Below are 20,787 nucleotides of genomic sequence, written 5' to 3'. Positions count from 1 at the left end.
TGTGAGAAACTCGTCAACATGCAAACGGTCAGACATGTGAAAATTATGGTCAGTAAAGAAAACTTCAAGCTCGTCTCTCAATTTCAAAAAACGTGTCAATACTTTGCCCCTTGATAACCGGTGGACTTCTGTATGTTGTAAAAGCGTTACATGGTCACTGCTGTTGTGTCTTTGGCTATGCCGGATTAAGTGATATGACATGCTATTCTATAAAATCATTTCTCCATAATTAATATCACCTGATTGAGCTAATCATGTAAATGTAATTAACTAGAGAGTCGGGCACCACAAAATAATATTTATAGAGCTGTTATCTTCCGAATATACTCTTAAAGACCTAGTAATATTTTACATCAATAGCAGTCAATATCAATCGTTGTCTTAATTCAGTCTCATCTGAAAGTTGTACATTCTTGGTTATCTACATGAACCCTGGCTAACAATTTGAATCAGCAATACAAAATTGGGTTTAATTATTTATTTACTAAATACCTAACTAATTACACAGAATTACACATACACATAATTAAATCATAACTTGATTACAAATTACGTCATAAAGGAAAACGTCCCTAGCGGGCGGAACAGATATGACAGCTTGTTACACAAAGGAAAAGGGCTGGGTTTGAGTGAAAGAGCGGGAAGACTGAGGGACACAGGGAGAAGCTGTACCATCGTAAATACAGTATCTTATGCATTCTAAATTACCGCCCATTTGGAAAAGGAAAATGCAATAAATATTTACTCTGAGCTTCGCTTCGGTAGGTTGGTGGTAGATGGAAGGCCGTGTTGCCCAACCGAGTCCTTTGAAGGATGTCTCTGGTTGTCAATTGGATAAGTTGTAGTAACGTTGTTTGGTAATAGACGGGATACTCTGTCTGTTCCTTCCTAACCCTCGTTGCATCTGCTGTTGCTAACTCAACGGCTAGGAGGTATCACTTCTGTAGTGAATAAGAGTTCAAAGTTTATACCAATCGCAACCAAAGCAATGTTGGCTTCGTTCTGAGTTAATCAGAGTTATCGGATTCACATGGAATTGTTGTTCAATTTAAATGTTTGAATATTAAATTATTCGTGATGGGATGAAATGTGATTTTAGCTTCTAAAATGTGAGATTTGTGTCTTCATAAGATATGGCTCTGCTCAATCAGTGGCCCGCCCCTGTGAAAGGACATGGGCTATAAAACTTTTCAAACACGCCCTCCTCAACCTTCTTATATAAGCCCTTGACGACAATATATCTTCCTGTTCAGAGGATGTAGGACGACGGTGTAATGAACACGATGGGAGAGAGAGAGAGAGAGCTGGTTTAAAGCGCAGGGCGCAGCAGGTGTTTATTGCAAAGGACCACAGGAAGAGGCAGGTAGCTGGGTCCAGTGGCAGGCAGAAGGTCATACACAGGGGGTCCAAAAGGCTAAAGTACAGGCAGGAAATAGGCAAAAAGGCATCATTAGTGAGGCAGGCCAAAACAATAATACACGGGAGGCTTAAATCACGGGAAAACCAGAGCGCTGAAAGATGTGTGTCACAAAACAAACAATAGTGATGGGGTGCAAAGAACTGAACTAAATAGTTTGTGATAATGACATACCGGTGTGTGAACAGGTGATTAGAATTCAAGTGATTGGGATCTGGAGAGTGAGTGTCACACCCTGACCATAGTTTGCTTTGTATGTTTTATGTTTTGTTTGGTCAGGGTGTGATCTGAATGGGCATTCTATGTTGGATGTCTTGTTTGTCTGTTTCTGTGTTTGGGCCTGATATGGTTATCAATCAGAGGCAGGTGTTAGTCATTGTCTCTGATTGGGAGCCATATTTAGGTAGCCTGTTTTGTGTTGGGTTTTGTGGGTGATTGTTCCTGTCTTTGTGTTTGTTACACCAGATAGGGCTGTTTTCAGTTTTTCACGTTTCTTGTTTTTGTTCTATTTTCATCTTTATTAAAGATGTATCAAAATAACCACGCTGCGTTTTGGTCCGCCTCTCCTTCCCAGGAAGAATCCCGTTACAGAATCACCCAACACAACAGGACCAAGCGGCATGGTGACAGGCAGCGGAAGCAGGAGCAGAGCAAGGAGGAATAGACATGGGATGATGTATTGGATCCTGGCGGGAAAGGATCGCCTTCCATGGGAACAGGTGGAGGCTGCTAGGAGAGCAGAGGCAGCCGGAGAGAGGAGCCAGCGATATGAGGGAACACGGCTGGCAAGGAAGCCCGAGAGGCAGCCCCAACAATTTCTTGGGGGGAGGCACACAGGAAGTATGGCGAAACCAGGTAGGAGACCTGCGCCAACTTCCTGTGCTTACCGGAGGGCGAGAGAGACTGGGCAGGCACCGTGTTATGCGGTGGAGCGCACGGTGTCCCCAGTGTGGGTGCATAGCCCGGTGCGGTACATACCAGCTCCGCGTATCGGCCGGGCTAGAGTGAGCATCGAGCCAAGTGCCATGAAGCCGGCTCTACGCATCTGGTCTCCAGTGCGTCTCCTTGGGCTGGCTTACATGGCACCAGCCTTGCGCACGGTGTCCCCGGTTCGCCTGCATAGCCCAGTGCGGGCTATTCCACCTCACTGCACTGGCAGGGCGACCGGGAGCATTCAACCAGGTAAGGTTGGGCAGGCTCGGTGCTCAAGAGCTCCAGTGCGCCTGCACGGTCTGGTCTATCCGGTACCACCTCCACGCATCAGCCCTCCGGTGGCAGCTCCCCGCACTCGCCCTGAGGTGCGTGTCCTCGGCCCAGTACCACCAGTGCCGGCACCACGCACCAGGCCTACAGTGCGCCTCGCCTGTCCAGCGCTGCCGGAGTCTCCTTCCTCTCCAGCGCTGCCGGAGTCTCCCGCCTGTCCAGTGTTACCGGAGCCTTCCTCCTCTCCAGCGCTGCCGGAGGCTCCCGCCTGTCCGGCGCTGCCAGAGCTTCTGCCTCTCAGTCCAGAGGCGCCAGAGCTCCTCCGTCCAGCGCTGCCGGAGCCTTCCTCCTCTCCAGCGCTGCCGGAGTCTCCAGTCTGCCCAGCGCCGCCTGAGCTACCCGTCTGCCCAGCGCCATCAGAGTCTCCCGTCTGTCCTGAGCCGCCAGTACCACGAGTCTGCAAGGAGCCGCCAGTCTGCAAGGAGCCGCCAGTGCCGCCAGTCTGCAAGGAGCCGCCAGTCTGCAAGTAGCCGCCAGTGCCGGCAGTCTGCAAGGAGCCGCCAGTACCGCCAGTCAGCCATGATCTGCCAGTGCCGCCACACCCTGACCATAGTTTGCTTTGTATGTTCTATGTTTTGTTTGGTCAGGGTGTGATCTGAGTGGGCATTCTATGTTGGATGTCTAGTTTGTCTGTTTCTGTGTTTGGGCCTGATATGATTCTCAATCAGAGGCAGGTGTTAGTCATTGTCTCTGATTGGGAGCCATATTTAGGTAGCCTGTTTTGTGTTGGGTTTTGTGGGTGATTGTTCCTGTCTTTGTGTTTGTTACACCAGATAGGGCTGTTTTCGGTTTTTCACGTTTCTTGTTTTTGTTCTATTTTCATCTTTATTAAAGATGTATCAAAATAACCACGCTGCGTTTTGGTCCGCCTCTCCTTCCCAGGAAGAATCCCGTTACAGTGAGCTGCGTTCGGGGATCTACGTGTTTGAGGGTGTGAGCTGGAAGTAGACGTTACAAAGACATTGTCTGTATAGTTTTTTGGGGCAGCATTGTCCCAAACATATCCGCGGCAGCAGGAAGAATGAAGTCCTCCACAATAGTATGGGGCTTGCCTATCTTAGCCACTCGGTAGCTCACCATATAAGACGCTTCTAGCCCCTTCTTATTAATGGAATCTGTTGCTTTTATACATGTCTTACTACTCAAAAGTCGTCTTAATTCTCGCTCAACAAACTCCCGGGGATTATTTTTCAAATTGGCATGTTTTGTTTCTAAATGTCTGCGCAAGAGTTGCAAGATAGTACTTTTGCACATCTAACACACTGTGGCTGAGGAAAGGCACTACTCCCAATATAAGCGAACCCCCAATCAACGTAGTTCTCATCATATTTGCGCCTCTTCGATGGTCCAACATCCCTGACTTTCCCTGGTAAGGGGGCAACAGCTCTTTCTTTGGCTGCATCAGACGTTGGATGTGCTCGTGGAAGCAGTGCAACTTGTGTCGTTGACAGGTGTAGTACTGCTGGTAGTAGCAGTACTGCCAGTAGAGCTGCTATGTGTATCTTTAACCATTTATCCATTTTCGAGCAAACGGAATGAGCAGCAGCTACATTTGGCTACCTATAGACCATTAGTGGAATTCGCGCGAGAGAGTAGCGGTTAATGTGATTGGTTAATGTGATTGGTTAATGTGTTAATTATTTGATTAGGCTATCTGTATTTGACATTGTGTTGTTATTTCGCTGAACACTAGATGGTTTAATTAGATTTTTGGCAGTGACACAAGGCTACTCAGGCGAGAAAAAAATCCTGTGTAGCCCCATTGGAAAATATAAATATAAATTTGAAAATGTGAAGGATTTTTTCTTCTTCAATTTTTTAAATATATTTTTAAAATGTAAATCACATTTATATTTGGTGTACCCCTACGGCATTGCGCGTACTTGGGGATACCTGCTCTATTTTAATTGCATGCATGTGTGTGAATGCATGTGTGCATGTGTCCTCTGTTCCTGTGTGTGTTGTCCTCACCTACCACCCACTGGGCACCAGGGGAGAACATTACATAGGAAATAATCAGCCTGGAGGTTGATGAATCTGACTGCATGTAGTTTTATCCAAGTTATTTCTTATTATTTTGCTCATTGCAGCCGTGTAATCAAACTCATATATTGCTATCTTCCTTTTCCACTTGATTCATCTGATGGTTCGAGATTTTAATTAGTCTGATTTGTTTCCATATGGACTGGGGAGGGTGTTGTGTGTCATCTCTGATTCTGCTTTTATAAGGAACAGGAAATTGTGTCATAGGGAGCACCTGACTGCCAAGAAGCAGGGCTCAGACAGACTGTCATTACCTAGAAAGACAAATACAACTGACCCAAAAGTAACTTCCTCTCCATCCCTTCCTCCATCCCTTCCTTCCTCCCTCCCTCCCTTCCTCCCTTCCTCCCTCCCTCCCTCCTGCTGTCTGTCTCTCCCTGTAGACTCACCGCTCTTAATCTCTGCTCATCTCAAATTAAACTAATTAAACTCCATGTGTCACAGTCTAGTTGTCCAAAACAGAATGAAGATCTGGTGACTAGGCTGTCCTTCTCGACCTAAACAGGCATGGTTTCTTGAAATAGAGCTTGACTGGGGTTAAGCTTTCAACAAGAAGGCTTTTTAATATGGAATTTAAACATAGTGTACAGCTACTGAATGTGAGGCAAATTCCTGTAAAAGGCCAAATAAATGAACTGACTTTAAAGGAGAAGTTTTCTTTTTTACAACCATATCTCTCTTTTTGATGTACTGTAAATGGAATGTTATTTGAATTTTTTTGTGATTTCACTTGTTTTTCAGAAACTTATCCCAAACAACAAAACATTTCCTCATCATTAGGAAGTGATTTGCTGTTTAGGGTAAGGTTCTCAAAAACAAGTGAAATCACAAATAAAATGTGATTGGACCCTTCCATAACATCTCAGCTAGTACATAACATTCTGAGAACCAAATGTTTCTTACAGTTAGATGAGAGCCCAGGTTGTCTTATGGTTATTTTGCATACAACTTTCTGGTAATGGTGCAGGATACCGAGCTAGCACATAACGTTCTGAGAACCATATGTTTCTTAGGTGGGAATTTCTCATGGTTCTGTTTAAAGTCATGTTCTCAAATTGTTCAGAGAACGTTATGAAACAACGTTGTTCTGTGGGAATTTCGGTACTTCAGCATAACGTTTTCTTAAGGTTTCCTCATAGTTCTATTTAAAGTCATGTTCTCAGAACATTAAGAAAACTTTCCATAAAAAACACAAGAATACATTAGTAACGTTCAAAGAATGTTCTAAGAATGTTATTTAAAAACACATACGTCAACAAAACTCTCTATCAAGTGTGTGTTCAAGTGTGCCTTCTAATTGGTCACACCTGATCTTAATTAGTGCTCGTTTCCTTTGAAATAGGGTCTGTTTGAATAGACTAAAATGAACATCTTGGTATGAGTTTTTCTTAAATGGCACGCTAGCTCCATCCTGGTGGCGCAGTGGACAAATTCCATGGGTAGAGAAATGAAGATCATAGGTTTGAATCTCACTGACGCCATGCCACAATAAAAAAATGCATGTGTTTGCATGATTAATGCCAAAGCAAATTAATTTCCAAGTGTCATGCCTGTGTTCAAAACAGTTAACCTAAACTAGCAGAAAATTATTTAATTAACTTCAAAATACCTATAATTTCTGTTCTCAGAACATTTAATAAAACTTCCCAGGAAAACCATAGTAAAATGTTCTCAGATCCTCCATGCAACCAAGACATATACATTCCCAGATCAGGTGTGATATTCACTTCCGTTCTCAGAAAGTTTCAAAAACGTTCAGTTTTACCAATCAGGAAACTTATGGCTTAGTTCCCAGAACCAATGGGAAACCAAAAACATACGTTCCTACAACTTCCAAAGAACCAAATGTGCTTGCTGGGAACACATTTACGTCATTTTTTGTATTTGGTTGTAATTTTTTTTTTTTTTTACTTCTCCTTGTGAACTAAAAGGGGTATAAAAAATATAGTAATGACCCTGAAATAGACACTATTCAATGATCAAGTTGTTTGGTATTAACAATTTTATTCCCTTCAATTCAAACTGCAAACTGTGATTGTGAATATTTTCCTTCTTTGTGTGTGCGTGTGTGTCTGTGCTCAGGTTGTGGGAAGACGTACACTATGTTGGGTACGGACAGGGAACCGGGGATCTACGTACGGACTCTAAATGACCTGTTCAAAGCCATCGAGGAGACCAGCGATGACATGCAGTACAACATCTCCATGTCATACCTGGAGGTGAGAATGCATACTATCTCTATGTCTGCTTCCCAAATGGCATCCAATTCCTTATATAGTGCACTACATTTCAAAGGTAGTACACTATATGGGGAATAGGGTGCTATTTTGGGATGCAACATTGTTTCTCTTAGGAATACCCTAACAACATGTCTAATAACATACATCCAACACAGCCGTCAGCAGCCTACTTGTGCTATAACAAACTGCCCTATCACCTGACCCACAAGGATTTCAGTTCAGGTAAGGTCATCAACAGTGATGTAGTCAACATTTTCTTTCTTTTTTTCTTTTTTAACTAGACAAGTCAGTTAAGAACAAATTCTTATTTACAATGACGGCCTACCAGAAGGCAAAAGGCCTCCTGCGGGGAAAGGGGCTGGGATTAAAAATATATACAAATATAGGATAAAACACACATCACAACAAGAGAGACAACATAACACTACATAAAGAGAGACCTAAGACAACAACATGGCATGGCAGCAACACATGAAAAACAGCATGGTAGCAACACAAAATAACAACAACATGGTAGCAACACAACATGGCAGCAGCACAACATGTTAGCATCACAAAACATGGTACAAACATTATTGGGCACAGACAACAGCACAAAGGGCAAGAAGGTAGAGACAACAATACATCACGTGAAGCAGCCACAACTGTCAGTAAGAGTGTCCATGATTGAGTCTTTGAAAGAAGAGATGAAGATAAAACTGTCCAGTCTGAGTGTTTGTTGCAGCTCGTTCCAGTCGCTAGCTGCAGCAAAATGAAAAGAGGAGCAACCCAGGGATGTGTGTGCTTTGGGGACCTTTAACAGAATGTCAAATCAAATCAAATTTCATTAATCACATGCGCCGAATACAACAGGTATAGATAGACCTAACAGTGAAATGCTTACTTACAATCGCCTAACCAACAATGCACTTTCAAAAAATATGGATAAGAATAAGAAATAAAACGAACAAGTAATTAAAAAGCAGCAGTAAAATAACAATAGCGAGACTATATACAGGGGGGGGGGGGGGGTACCGGTACAGAGTCAATGTGTGGGGGCACCGGTTAGTTGAGGTAATATGTACATGTAGGTAGTTATTAAAATGACTATGCATAGATGATAACAACAGAGAGTAGCAGCAATGTAAAAGAGGGGGAGGGGCAATGCAAATAGTCTGGGTAGCCATTTGATTAGGTGTTCAGGAGTCTTATGGTTTGGGGTTAGAAGCTGTTTAGAAGCCTCTTGGACCTAGACTTCGCACTCCGGTACCGCTTGCCGTGCGGTAGCAGAGAGAACAGTCTATGACTAGGGTGGATGGAGTCTTTGACAATTTTTAGGGCCTTCCTCTGACACAACCTGGTATAGAGGTCCTGGATGGCAGGAAGCTTGGCCTCAGTGATGTACTGGGCCGTTTGCACTACCCTCTGTAGTGCCTTGCGGTCGGAGGCCGAGCAGTTGCCATACCAGGCAGTGATGCAACCAGTCAGGATGCTCTCAATGGTGCAGCTATTTTGAGGATCTGAGGACCCATGCCAAATCTTTTCAGTCTCCTGGGGGGGGAATAGGTTTTGTCATGCCCTCTTCACGACTATCTTGGTGTGCTTGGATCATGTTAGTTTTTGGTGATGTGGACACCAAGGAACTTGAAGCTCTCAACCTACTCCACTGAAGCCCCATCGATGAGAATGGGGTCGTGCTCGGTCCTCTTTTTCCTGTAGTCCACAATCATCTCCTTTGTCTTGATCACGTTGAGGGAGAGGTTGTTGTCCTGGCACCACACGGCCAGGTCTCTGACCTCCTCCCTATAGGCTGTCTTGTCGTTGTCGGTTATCAGGCCTACCACTGTTGTGTCATCTGCAAACTTAATAATGGTGTTGGAGTCGTGCCTGGCTGTGCAGTCATGAGTGAATAGGGAGTACAGGGGGGACTGAGCACGCACCCCTGAGGGGCCCCTGTTTTGAGGATCAGCGGGGCGGATATGTTGTTACCTACCCTTACCACCTGGGGGGCGGCCCGTCAGGAAGTCCAGGATCCAGTTGCAGAGGGAGGTGTTTAGTCCCAGGGTCCGTAGCTTATTGATGAGCTTTGAGGACACTATGGTGTTGAACGCCGAGCTGTAGTCAATGAATAGCATTCTCACATAGGTGTTCCTTTTGTCCAGGTGGGAAAGGGCAGTGAGGAGTGCAATAGAGATTGCATCATCTGTGGATCTGTTGGGGCGGTATGCAAATTGGAGTGGGTCTAGGGTTTCTGGGATAATGGTGTTGATGTGAGCCATGACCAGCCTTTCGAAGCACTTCATGGCTACAGACGTGAGTGCTACTGGTCGGTAGTCGTTTAGGCAGGTTACCTTAGCGTTCTTGGGCACAGGCACTATGGTGGTCTGCTTAAAACATGTAGGTATTACAGACTCGGACAGGGAGAGGTTAAAAATGTCAGTGAAGGCACTTGCCAGTTGATCAGCGCATGCTCGCAGTACACGTCCTGGTATTCTGTCTGGCCCTGTGGCCTTGTGAATGTTGACCTGTTTAAAGGTCTTACTCACATCGGCTGCGGAGAGGGTGGTCATACAATCTTCCAGAACAGCTGGTGCTCTCATGCATGTTTCAGTGTTATTTGCCTTGAAGCGAGCATAGAAGTAGTTCAGCTCGTCTGGTAGGCTTGTGTCACTGAGCAGCACTCGGCTGTGCTTCCCTTTGTAGTCTGTAACGCTTTGCAAGCCCTGCCACATCCGACGAGCGTCGGAGCCAGTGTATTACGATTCGATCTTAGTCCTGTGTTGACACTTTTCATATTTTATGGTTCCTCGGAGGGCATAGCGGGATTTCTTGTAAACTTCCGGGTTAGAGTCCCATCCATGAACCTGCATTCAAGGATGGGACTCTAACCCGGAAGCTTAGAAGAAATCCCGCTATGCCCTCCGACGAACCATCAAATATGAAAAGCTCTAGCCTTTAAATCAAATCAAATTTTATTTGTCACAGACACATGGTTAGCAGATGTTAATGCGAGTGTAGCGAAATGCTTGTGCTTCTAGTTCCGACAATGCAGTAATAACCAACAAGTAATCTAGCTAACAATTCCAAAACTACTACCTTATAGACACAAGTGTAAGGGGATAAAGAATATGTACATAAAGATATATGAATGAGTGATGGTACAGAGCGGCATAGGCAAGATACAGTAGATGGTATTGAGGACAGTATATACATATGAGATGAGTATGTAAACAAAGTGGCATAGTTAAAGTGGCTAGTGATACATGTATTACATAAAGATGCAGTAGATGATATAGAGCACAGTATATACGTATACATTCCTTTAGCTCAGTGCGGATGTTGCCTGTAATCCATGGCTTCTGGTTGGGGTATGTACGTACGGTCACTGTGGGGATGACGTCATCAATGCACTTATTGATGAAGCCAATGACTGATGTGATGTACTCCTCAATGCCATCAGAGGAATCCCGGAACATATTCCAGTCTGTGCCAGCAAAACAGTCCTGTAGCTTAGCATCCACTTTGCTCTACTTTTTTTTATCTAGTCATTGCTGCTTCCTGCTTGTAAGCAGGAGTCAGGGGGATAGAATTATGGTCAGATTTGCCAAATGGAGGTTGAGGGAGAGCTTTGTATGCATCTCTGTGTGTGGAGTAAAGGTGGTCCAGAGATTTCTTCCCTCTGGTTGCACATTTAACATGCTGATAGACATTTTGTAAATCGGATATAAGTTTCCCTGCATTAAAGTTCCCGGCTACTAGGAGCACCGTCTCTGGGTGAGCGTTTTCTTGTTTGCTTATGGCGGAACACAGCTCATTAATTTCTGTCTTAGTGCCAGCCTCTGACTGTGGTGGTATGTAAACAGCTACGAAAAATACAGATGCAAACTCTCTAGGTAGGTAGTGTGGTCTACAGTTTATCATGAGATACTCTACATCAGTAAAGCAATAGCTCGAGACATCCTTAGATATTGTACACCAGCTGTTATTTACAAAAATACACAGTCCACCGCCCCTTGTCTTACCAGACTCTGCTGTTCTATCCTGCCGGTGCAGTGTTTAACCAGCCAGCTGTATGTTGATAGTGTCATCGTTCAGCCACGTCTCCGTGAAGCATAAGATATTACAGTTTTAAATGTCCCGTTGGTAGTCTAATCTTCCGCAATTTTTTTGCTCAAAGTCTGCGCATTTGCTAGCAGAATGGAAGGAAGTGGGGGTTTATTTGATCGCCTACGAATTCTCAGAAGGCAGCCTGCCCTCCAGACACTTTTTCTCTGGACCCTTTTTCTCCGACTCCTCTTCACGCAAATCACGGGGATCTGGGCCTGTTCCCGAGAAAGCAGTATATTGTTTGTGTTGGCCTTGTCAGACCTATTCTGTGACTGGCAGAACAGTGTTGTATGTGAGGGATGAGGGCTGCAGTAGGTATTTCAGATAGGGGGGAGTGAGGCCTAAGAGGGTTTTTATAAATAAGCATCAACCAGTGGGTCTTGGTATACAAGATGACCAGTTTACAGAGGAGAATAGAGTGCAGTGATGTTTCTACAAGGAGCATTGGTGGCAAATCTGATGGCCGAATGGTAAAGAACATCTAGCTGTTAGAGAGCACCCTTACCTGACGATCTATAAATTACGTCTCCGTAATCTAGCATGGGTAGGATAGTCATCTAAATCAGGGTTAGTTTGGCAGCTGTGGTCAAAGAGGAGCAATTATGATAGAGGAATCTAAGTCTAGATTTAACCTTAGCCTGCAGGTTTGATATGTGCTGAGAGAAGGACAGTGTACCGTCTAGCCATACTCCCAAGTACTTGTATGAGGTGACTACCTCAAGCTCTAAACTCTCTGAGGTAGTATTCACACTGGTGGGGAGATGGGCATTCTTCTTATCAAACCACATTACCTTTGTTTTAGAGGTGTTCAGAACAAGGTTAAGGGCAGAAAAACCTTGTTGGACACTAAGAAAGCTTTGTTGTAGAGCATTTAACACAAAATCTGGGGAGTATAAGACTGTATCATCTGTATATAAGTGGATGAGAGAGCTTCCTACTGCCTGAGCTATGTTGATAAGAGCATGGGTCCTAGGATCGAGCCTTGGGGTACTCCCTTGGTGACAGGCAGTGGCCGAGACAGCAGATTTTCTGACTTTGTACACTGCACTCTTTGAGAGAGGTAGTTAGCAAACCAGGTCAAAGACCCCTCAGAGACACCAATACTCCTTAGCCGGCCCACAAGAATGGAGCACAATATTGCATGGAATCAGGGCAATGGTGTTGTCATTTAGGACCTTTAAGGTTGCAGAAACCAGATTGCATATTTATTTGTATTTTTTGTATTTGACTAGTCAAGTCAGTTTAGAACAAATTCATATTTACAATGACGGCCTACCCCGGCCAAACCCTAACCCGGATGACGTTGGGCCAATTGTGCGCCTCCCTATGGTACTCAATCACGGCCTGTTGTGATACAGCCTGAAAACGAACCAGGGTCTGTAGTGATCCCTCTACCACTGAGATGCAGTGCCTTAGACCACTGCGCCATTTGGGAGCCCCATACCCGAGAGAATACTATAGACATCAAGAAAGCCAGTCAGTTGATTATTGACACGTTTTTCCAACACTTGATAAACAGGGCAAAATAGAAATTGGCCTACAACAGTTAGGATCAGCTTGATCTCCCCCTTTAAATAAAGGAAGCGCCGCGGTTGCCTTCCAAGTAATGGGAACCTCCCCAGAGAGGAGAGACAGGTTAAAAAGGTCAGAGATAGGCTTGGCGATTATAGGGGCAGCAACCTTAAAGAAGAAAGGGTCTAAACCATCTGAAGCAGATGTTTTTTTGCGGTCAAGTTTAAGGAGCTGCTTTAGCATCTCAGACCCAATGACCACCTGCAGGGAGAAACTTTGTAGCGGGGCAGTGTGAGGGAGGGAGGAGCATTTGGGATAGTCACATTATTAGAAGGGGTGGGAGATGAGGAAACGCTGAATGGGCAAGGAGGCATGGCAGAGTCAAATATGAATCCTGACTTAATGAGGTGGTGACTAAAGAGCTCAGCCATGTGCTCCTTGTCAGTAACAACCACATCATCAACATTTAGAGACATGGGCAGCTGTGAGGAGGAGGATTTATCTCCAGGTCTGTTTTCCAGAACTTCTTGCGGTTATACACACAGAAAGAGAACTGCTCCTTAAAGTAGCTAACTTTGGCCTTCCGGATACCCTGAGTGCACGTATTTCTAATTTGCCTGAACGAGATCCAGTCAGCCTGAGTATGCATGTGCTCAGCGATTTACCAAATGGAATTCTTGACGTGGAATTCTTCACCGTCGAACCAGGGGCTGAACCTGTTTTTAATTCTTATTTTCTTTACGGGCGCGTATTTGTTAACGATAACACTGAAAATATCAAAAAAGAAGGTCCAAGCGTCTTCGACAGAGCTTTTGGACCGAGCTGATTATATACCAATTTACAGAGGCCAGATCATGAAGGAAGGCTTGCTCATTAAAGTTTGACAAGTCAGGACAGGTTGTTTGAATGAGCAGCCATTACAAACACAGGCTGTAAAACAGGGATCAGTAAGGTCATTACAGAAAACACCAGACTGATACCTATGAGGTATACTAGTAGATCTTATAGTATACTAACTTACAACCACAACGGCATTTCTGTTTATTCAACAGTTCAGGTTGATACTCGTGTAGATACATTGCCTTCAGAAAGTATTCACACCCCTTGACTTTTTCCACATTTTGTTGTGTTTCAAGGTGGGATTAAAAGAGATGTAAATTGTCATTTTTTGTCAGCAATCTACACAAAATACTTTAATGTCATTTGACATTTGTAAGACAAAATATGAAAAATAAACCACTAATGTATCCTGATTACATACAGTGCCTTCAGAAAGTATTCATACCCCTTGACTTATTCTACATTTTGTTGTGTTACAGCCTGAATATAAAACATGTATACATTTTTTTTAAATCTCACCCAGCTACACACAATACCCCATAATGACAAAGAGAAAACGTGTTCTTAGACATTTTTGCAACTCTATTGAAAATGAAATACAGAAATATCTCATTCACATACGTATTCACACCCCTGAGTCAATACTTCAATACAGCGATTACAGCTGTAAGTCTTTCTGGGTAAGTCTCTAAGAGCTTTCCACACCTGGATTGTGCAAAATTTGCCTATTATTCTTTTTAAAATTCTTCAAGCTCTGTTGATCCTTGCTAGACAACCATTTTCTGGTCTTGCCATAGATTTTCAAGTAGATTTAAGTCAAAACTGTAACTCCTACACTCAGGAACATTCAACGTCTTCTTGGTAAGCAACTCTAGTGTATATTTGACCTTGTATTTTAGGTAATTGTCCTTCTAAAAGGTGAATTAATCTCCCAGTGTCTGGTGGTAAGCAGACTAAACCTGTGCTTAGCTTCATTCCCTTTTTTTATCCTGAAAAACTTCCCAGTCCTTAACGATATGGAGAGTGGTACTCAGTAATGTGTTGTATTGGATTTGCCTCAACATAACACTTTGTATTCAGGATGTTTTGTTGTTGTTGCTGTATTACATTAGTGCCTTGTTGCAAACAGGATGCATGTTTTGGAATATTTTTTATTCAATACAGGCTTCCTTCTTTTCACTCTGTCAATTAGGTTAATATTGTGGAGTAAATACAATGTTGTTGATCCATCCTCAGTTGTCTCATATCACAGTTATTAAACCCTGCAACTGTTTTAAAGTCACCATTGGCCTCATGGTGAAATCCCTGCACGATTTCCTTCCTCTCCGGCAACTGAGTTAGGAAGGATGCCTGTATCTTTGTTGAGACTGAGTATATTGATACACCATCCAAAGTGTAATTAATTTGTAATTCATTAAGTTCATCGTGCTCAATGGGATATTCAATGTTTACATTTTTTACCCATCTACCAATAGGTGCCCTTCTTTGCGAGGTAATGGAAACCTCCCTGGTCTTTGTGGTTGAATCTGTGTTTGAATTTCACTGCTCGACTGAGGGACCTAACAGATAATTGTACATGTGGGGTACAAAGATGAGGTACAGAGGTAGGTTCTTAATTTGAGCCAGTTTCCTACAGCAGGAAAGTAATCCTGCAACAAACGGAAATGTGTTATTATGTGGATTATATCTTTTGTTAGGGCACCGAGTGAGTCCATGCAACTTATTATGTGACTTGTTAGGCACATTTTACTCCTGAACTTATTTAGTTTTGCCATAACAAAGGGGTTGAATACTTATTGACTACTTTGTCAGTATTTGAAAGAGGTTCCTTTTGTCTGCAAGCATAGTTTACCATTGTGCTTTTTTTATACAATTAATTCCCAATTTCTTTCCAGGATCAATCACCATAATGAAAAGAAGCCTTGACAAGGAGTGATGTAGCAACCTTCTCATGAATATGTCTTCCTTCTAGGCAAACAGTGACGCACGCAGAGATTCAGTTGTTCATCCTGTCTTCGTCTAGGCAGAAAGAGGAAGAAAGTGACAGATGATAGGCAGCTTTTTATTAAAATAACAACAATGGAAAGAATGCTTAAACAGCCAAAGACGTACACCAGAAACATATTTCTAGAGTTGAATCCGCGACAGTCAGTGTCCTTGTGTTTGGAAGAAATGAGCCTTGGAGACATACAAAGGGCACGATGCCATTGGTTTGAAGTTTGACACTCGCTAATTTGTACTTCTACTACAAGCTATTCTACAAGCTATTATTTTACAAAATATTCTGCAATAAATGGGTGGGTGCAGTAGTAGAGAGTAGCAACACATGATTAAGAAAGTTGAAGGTAACACTGGATGCCTATAGCATACGTTTCATACTGTAGTCCTGTCCAGCTCTGTGATGGCTGTACTGTGACAGTGCGTGTTGGTCTTGTTGGCCTCTAGGGAGCAACCTGCTGATCTGCTGCTGCCCTCTCTCAGCCCTCTTATCACTACACAGAAAGGTTCAGTGTTGTTTTATGGCCCTGCTAAAACCATACTCACATCTGCTTCCTCTGCTCCCTTGCTCTTTCAAATCAGCCTCCTGTTTCACCTGTTATTACACAGACATAAACTAAATGCAAGTATGCACACAACTACACATGCATACGCATACATAGTCTTTTAACACCCATGAACTTAGTTCAGCTTCTATTCTATGAGAAGTTCCTATGTTTTTACCCTCTGTTCATGCGGTATGTTACTACCCTAATGAGAGGAGGTGTGTTTTTTTCCCCTTCACCTGAAATGAAAGTGTTTAGATGGTAAGAATAACTGGATAAACACTCTCCTGTCTGTTTCAATCATTATTTCCCACTTGAGTGAGTTTAGAGTGGTCCTGTGGTTCTGGGGTTGGTTATGAACAGGGATAGCCTACTCTGCAGGACAGTCGTTTTTTGTTTTCTTTACTGGCACACTATGTTCTACAGTCCCCAGCCGCCACACATCCCAGCCTATCCCCATCTGTCTGTCTCCCAGTGGTCTCTCTCTCTCTCCCTGTGTCTCTCTCTTTCTCTCTCTCTGTCTCTCTCCCTATTCCTGGTTGTCACTTTGTTGATGTGGGGATAAGAGCTCTCCACGTGAAATCACAGTCAACACACAATGATCAGCCTGTATGAAAGCAACTTGAGCTGCTGACGACAGACTGTCACAGAACAAGTTGGGCTAGCTAAATTAGGAGTTAGTAAAACAACAAAAGAGTTTATGTACAGTACTAGTTTTAGACCTTTCAAGTGTGTCCACTTTGCAAGAGGTATTTTCCATGTACATGTCCCAAAACCATTGTGTCAACAACTCCAAAAGAAAAACTCTCCAATGGAAAGTTAACTAATGTTTCTCCAGACTCTCACTATAACAATTCCTCGGATATAAGAATTCCTTGGCTCTAACAATTCCTTCAATTTGGAGCTTTTGAGATGTGATTTGGAAGCTGAGGAGAAACCTCCTGGCTCTCCTGACCATTCCCTGTGTTATGTTCCCAGATCTACAACGAGATGATCCGGGACCTTCTCAACCCGTCCTCTGGATTCCTGGACCTGAGAGAGGACTCTAAAGGAGAGATCCAGGTGGCTGGCATCACAGAGGTCTCCACTATCAACGCCCGAGAGGTGAGAGGTCACACCTAGGAACACTTACTCCATGCTTTACAAGATCACACACTATACAGTACATCAAATCCATACACAATCCATACATTATTCTGGGTTAAAAAACAACTCAATTTGGATAAATATTGGACAGAACACACGTTGGGTCATTTTGACCCAGCAAGTTGGGTCACTTAGTTGGGTTGTTGGGTTATTGAGCTATGACCCACCAGGTCAGATCAGAAGACTAGGGGCATGGCTTAGTAGGGGTGTGGCTTTCAAATAGTTATTTTTGTCCACCTGTGAGAATACACTACATGACCAAAAGTATGCAAACACCTACTCGTCGAACATCTCATTCATTAACATGGAGTTGGTCCCCTTTTGCTGCTATAACAGCCTCCATGGTTCTGGTAAGTCTTTCCGCAAGATGTTGGAAGATTGCTGTGTAGGACTTGCTTCCATTCAGCCACAAGAACATTAGTGAAGTCGGGCGCTGCTTAGGTCTGGCTCGCAGTTGGCGTTCCAATTCCTCCCAAATGTGTTCGATGGGGTTGAGGTCAGGGCTGTGCAGGCCAGTCAAGTTCTTTCACACTGATCTCGACAAACCATTTCTGTATGGACCTCACTTTGTGCATGGGTGCATTATCATACTGATACAGGAAAGGGCCTTCCCCAAACTGTTGCCACAAGGTTGGAAGCACAGAATCATCTAGATGTCATTGTATGCTGTAGTGTTAAGATTTCCTTTCACTGGAAACCATGAAACCCCCTGTCTGTCGGACTGCCAGATGGTGAAGCATGATTCATCACTCCAGAGTCCAATGGCAGTGAGCTTTACACCACTCCAGTCGATGCTTGGCATTGCGCATGGTGATCTTAGGCTTGTTTGCGGCTGCTCAGCCATGGAAACCCATTTCATGAAGCTCCAGACGAATAGTTCTTGTGCTGATGTTTTTTCCAGAAGCAGTTTGGAACTTGGTGGCGAGTGTTACAACCGAGGACAGACAATATTTACGCATTACAAGCTTCAGCACTTGGCAATACCATTCTGTGAGCTTGTGTGTCCTACCACTTCGCAGCTGAGATGTTGTTGCTCCTAGACGTTTCTATTTCACAATAACAGCACTTACAGTTGACCGGGGCAGCTCTAGCAGGGCAGACATTTTATGAACTGACTTGTTGGAAGGTGGCATCCTGTGACGGTGCTACAGTGAAAGTTACTGAGCTCTTCAGTAATGCCATTCTACTGCCAATGTTTGTCTATGGAGATTGCATGGCTGTGTGCTCGATTTTATGCACCTGTCAGCAACAAGTGTGGCTGAAATAGCCGAATCCGCTAATTTGGAGGGCTGTCCACATACTTTTGTGTGTATATATAGTGTAACTGTCATTCCGGTTCATGTTCTGTTGTATTATCATCACATGTTAAGGTTGAGCATGGACACTTTTGTAGCTTTGAGTATGAGTTCCTGTCGACTAGAGCCTATGTCTCTTTATTATAATATTTAAATAATACTGTTATTAAATGTTTGTTAAAATATGTCATGTGCAACAGTATTGAAGGAAAATAAAAATTTGCAGTGAACAAACTTACAAACTGGAATGACATTTACTCTCACGGGTGGCCAAATATAACCATCTGAGGCCTCCCGAGTGGCACAGCAGTCTACGGCACTGCATCACTGTGTCACAGCCGGCCGTGATCTGGAGACCCAGCTTCGTCCAGGTTAGGGGAGTGTTTGGCCGGACGGGATTTCCTTGTCCCATTGAGCTCTAGCGACTCCTGGTGGCGGCCCGGGCGCCGGCAAGCTGCCACGGTCGCCAGCTGGACAGTGTTTTCTCCGACCCATTGGTGCTGCTGGCTTCCAGATTAAGCGGGCAGTGTGTCAAGAAGCAGTGCAGCTTGGCAGGGTCGTGTTTTGGAGGATGCATGGCTCTCGACCTTCGCCTTTTGTCCGTAGGGACATTGCAGCGATGGGACAAGACTGTAACTACCAGTTGGATATAACGAAATTGGGGAGAAAAACGGGTAAAAGTACCAAAAAAAAAATATATAAAAAATACTATCTGAAAGCCTGAATAGGCCACGCCTCCTAAAAATGACCAGATTAACCAAACATTGGTTTATTTACCCACCATTTGGGTTTTTATTCACTTTTATGCTGGGTCGACCCAGCAGCTGGATCTTTTTTAATGTAATCCATAGGTTATTTTCAGAAGGTGTGGTCTAGTTGGGGCATGGCTTTCCAATAGTTATTTTTGGGCACCCGTGAGAGTAAATGTCAATCCTGTTCATCATGTTAAGTTTGAACAATGCAAATAAATGTTTTTGCACATTACATATTTTTGTATACCTTTTGTAATATTATTATTTAAATATTATGCCAAAGTGGAAACTATCCCAACATTGGGAGTTGAGGAACTACTCATGTAAGCCTCAATAACACTACAAAAGTGACAAAAGCTACACAAAATACCGTGTTCAACCTTAACATGTGATGACAGTACAACAGAACAGATTAAGGGGAATGACATTTACTCTTAAGGGTGGCAAACAATAACTATCTGAAAGCCACGCCACTACTAAGCCACGCCTCCAGGCATCAAAGAAAACAACCATATAGTTGACTCTACTGGCTCTCAAAATAGCCCAACGTGTGTTCTGTCCATTATTTACCCTGCGCTGAGTTGTTTTTAACCCAGCCTTTTTTTCAGTGTACATAACACATCTATGAGCACGTTATAAAAATGACATTAGATCTACATAGAGCTACATAAAGTTTAATGACTGTGTTCCTGCCAGATCATGGAGCTGCTGATGAAGGGTAATAAGCAGCGTACCCAGGAGCCCACGGCAGCCAACCAGACATCGTCCCGGTCCCACGCCGTGTTGCAGGTGGCTGTCCGGCAGACGAGCCGCTGTCGAGACCTTCTACAGGAGGTCCGCTTCGCACGCCTCTTCATGATCGACCTTGCTGGCTCCGAACGAGCCTCACAGGTACAAAAGTGTGTGTGTGTGTGTGTGTGTGTGTGTGTGTGTGTGTGTGTGTGTGTGTGTGTGTGTGTGTGTGTGTGCGTGCATGCATTTGTCTGCAAACATGCCTGTTTCTGTGTCCTTTTTTCACCTCTTGTTATGGTCTGTTACTTGTGGGAGGGAGGGGGTCGGTTGAGTTGGTCTTCTCTTTCTGTTTGTCTCCTCTGGTCGTTTGACAGCCATGTTTTACGACAGTACATAGGAACACTGTTTTTGTCACTTTATCAACCCCCTCCCCGCTATTAATCTCTCCTAGAGCGAACTGGAGAACCTATAAACCTTTAAGTCAGCGTCCCAAATGGCTCTCTGATCCCTATATTTGCTCTAACACCCATAGGGCCATGATCAAAAAGTAGTGCACTATGTAGGGAATAGGGGGCCATTTGTATACAGCCCTGAAGTTTATAGGACACTTTAATAAAGGCCCTTCACAGTGTAAAGCACCATACATTTACATTCTAGACCATGATTTGCCCACCAATGAGGGAAAGAAGGGGTTAATGTCCCTATAGTTGGCACCACTTATGTAATTCTTACCATCTATCAACGTCTCCCTTATGTCAGGGTTATAAATGATTACAAAATGGCTGATATAGTTGATATGGTGCTGTGACTTTACCATGACTTTTATAGCACAGTTTTATGGTGCTGGTTACTTTTGTTGAACAGATTGCAATTGGAGTAAAACCAATACTGCTAACAGAATGTCTGCATCCCAAATGG

At 43.7% G+C, this 20,787-nt stretch overlaps 1 protein-coding gene across 1 annotated transcript in view; it reads left to right on the top strand.

Moving 5' to 3' along the window:
- The window catches only part of LOC139375661 (kinesin family member 19), a 76,475-nt gene that overhangs the window by 38,024 nt on the left and 17,664 nt on the right, over positions 1-20,787 (top strand). Inside the window, exons 4-6 of the mRNA XM_071117466.1 lie at positions 6,806-6,942; positions 16,923-17,048; positions 19,834-20,028. Coding sequence (XP_070973567.1) covers positions 6,806-6,942; positions 16,923-17,048; positions 19,834-20,028 — 458 coding nt within the window. The remainder of the gene's footprint in view (positions 1-6,805; positions 6,943-16,922; positions 17,049-19,833; positions 20,029-20,787) is intronic.

This window comes from Oncorhynchus clarkii, chromosome 20 (assembly GCF_045791955.1).
Source record: "Oncorhynchus clarkii lewisi isolate Uvic-CL-2024 chromosome 20, UVic_Ocla_1.0, whole genome shotgun sequence".
NCBI classification, from domain to species: Eukaryota; Metazoa; Chordata; class Actinopteri; order Salmoniformes; family Salmonidae; genus Oncorhynchus; species Oncorhynchus clarkii.
This window is presented reverse-complemented; position numbering and strand designations above follow the sequence as displayed.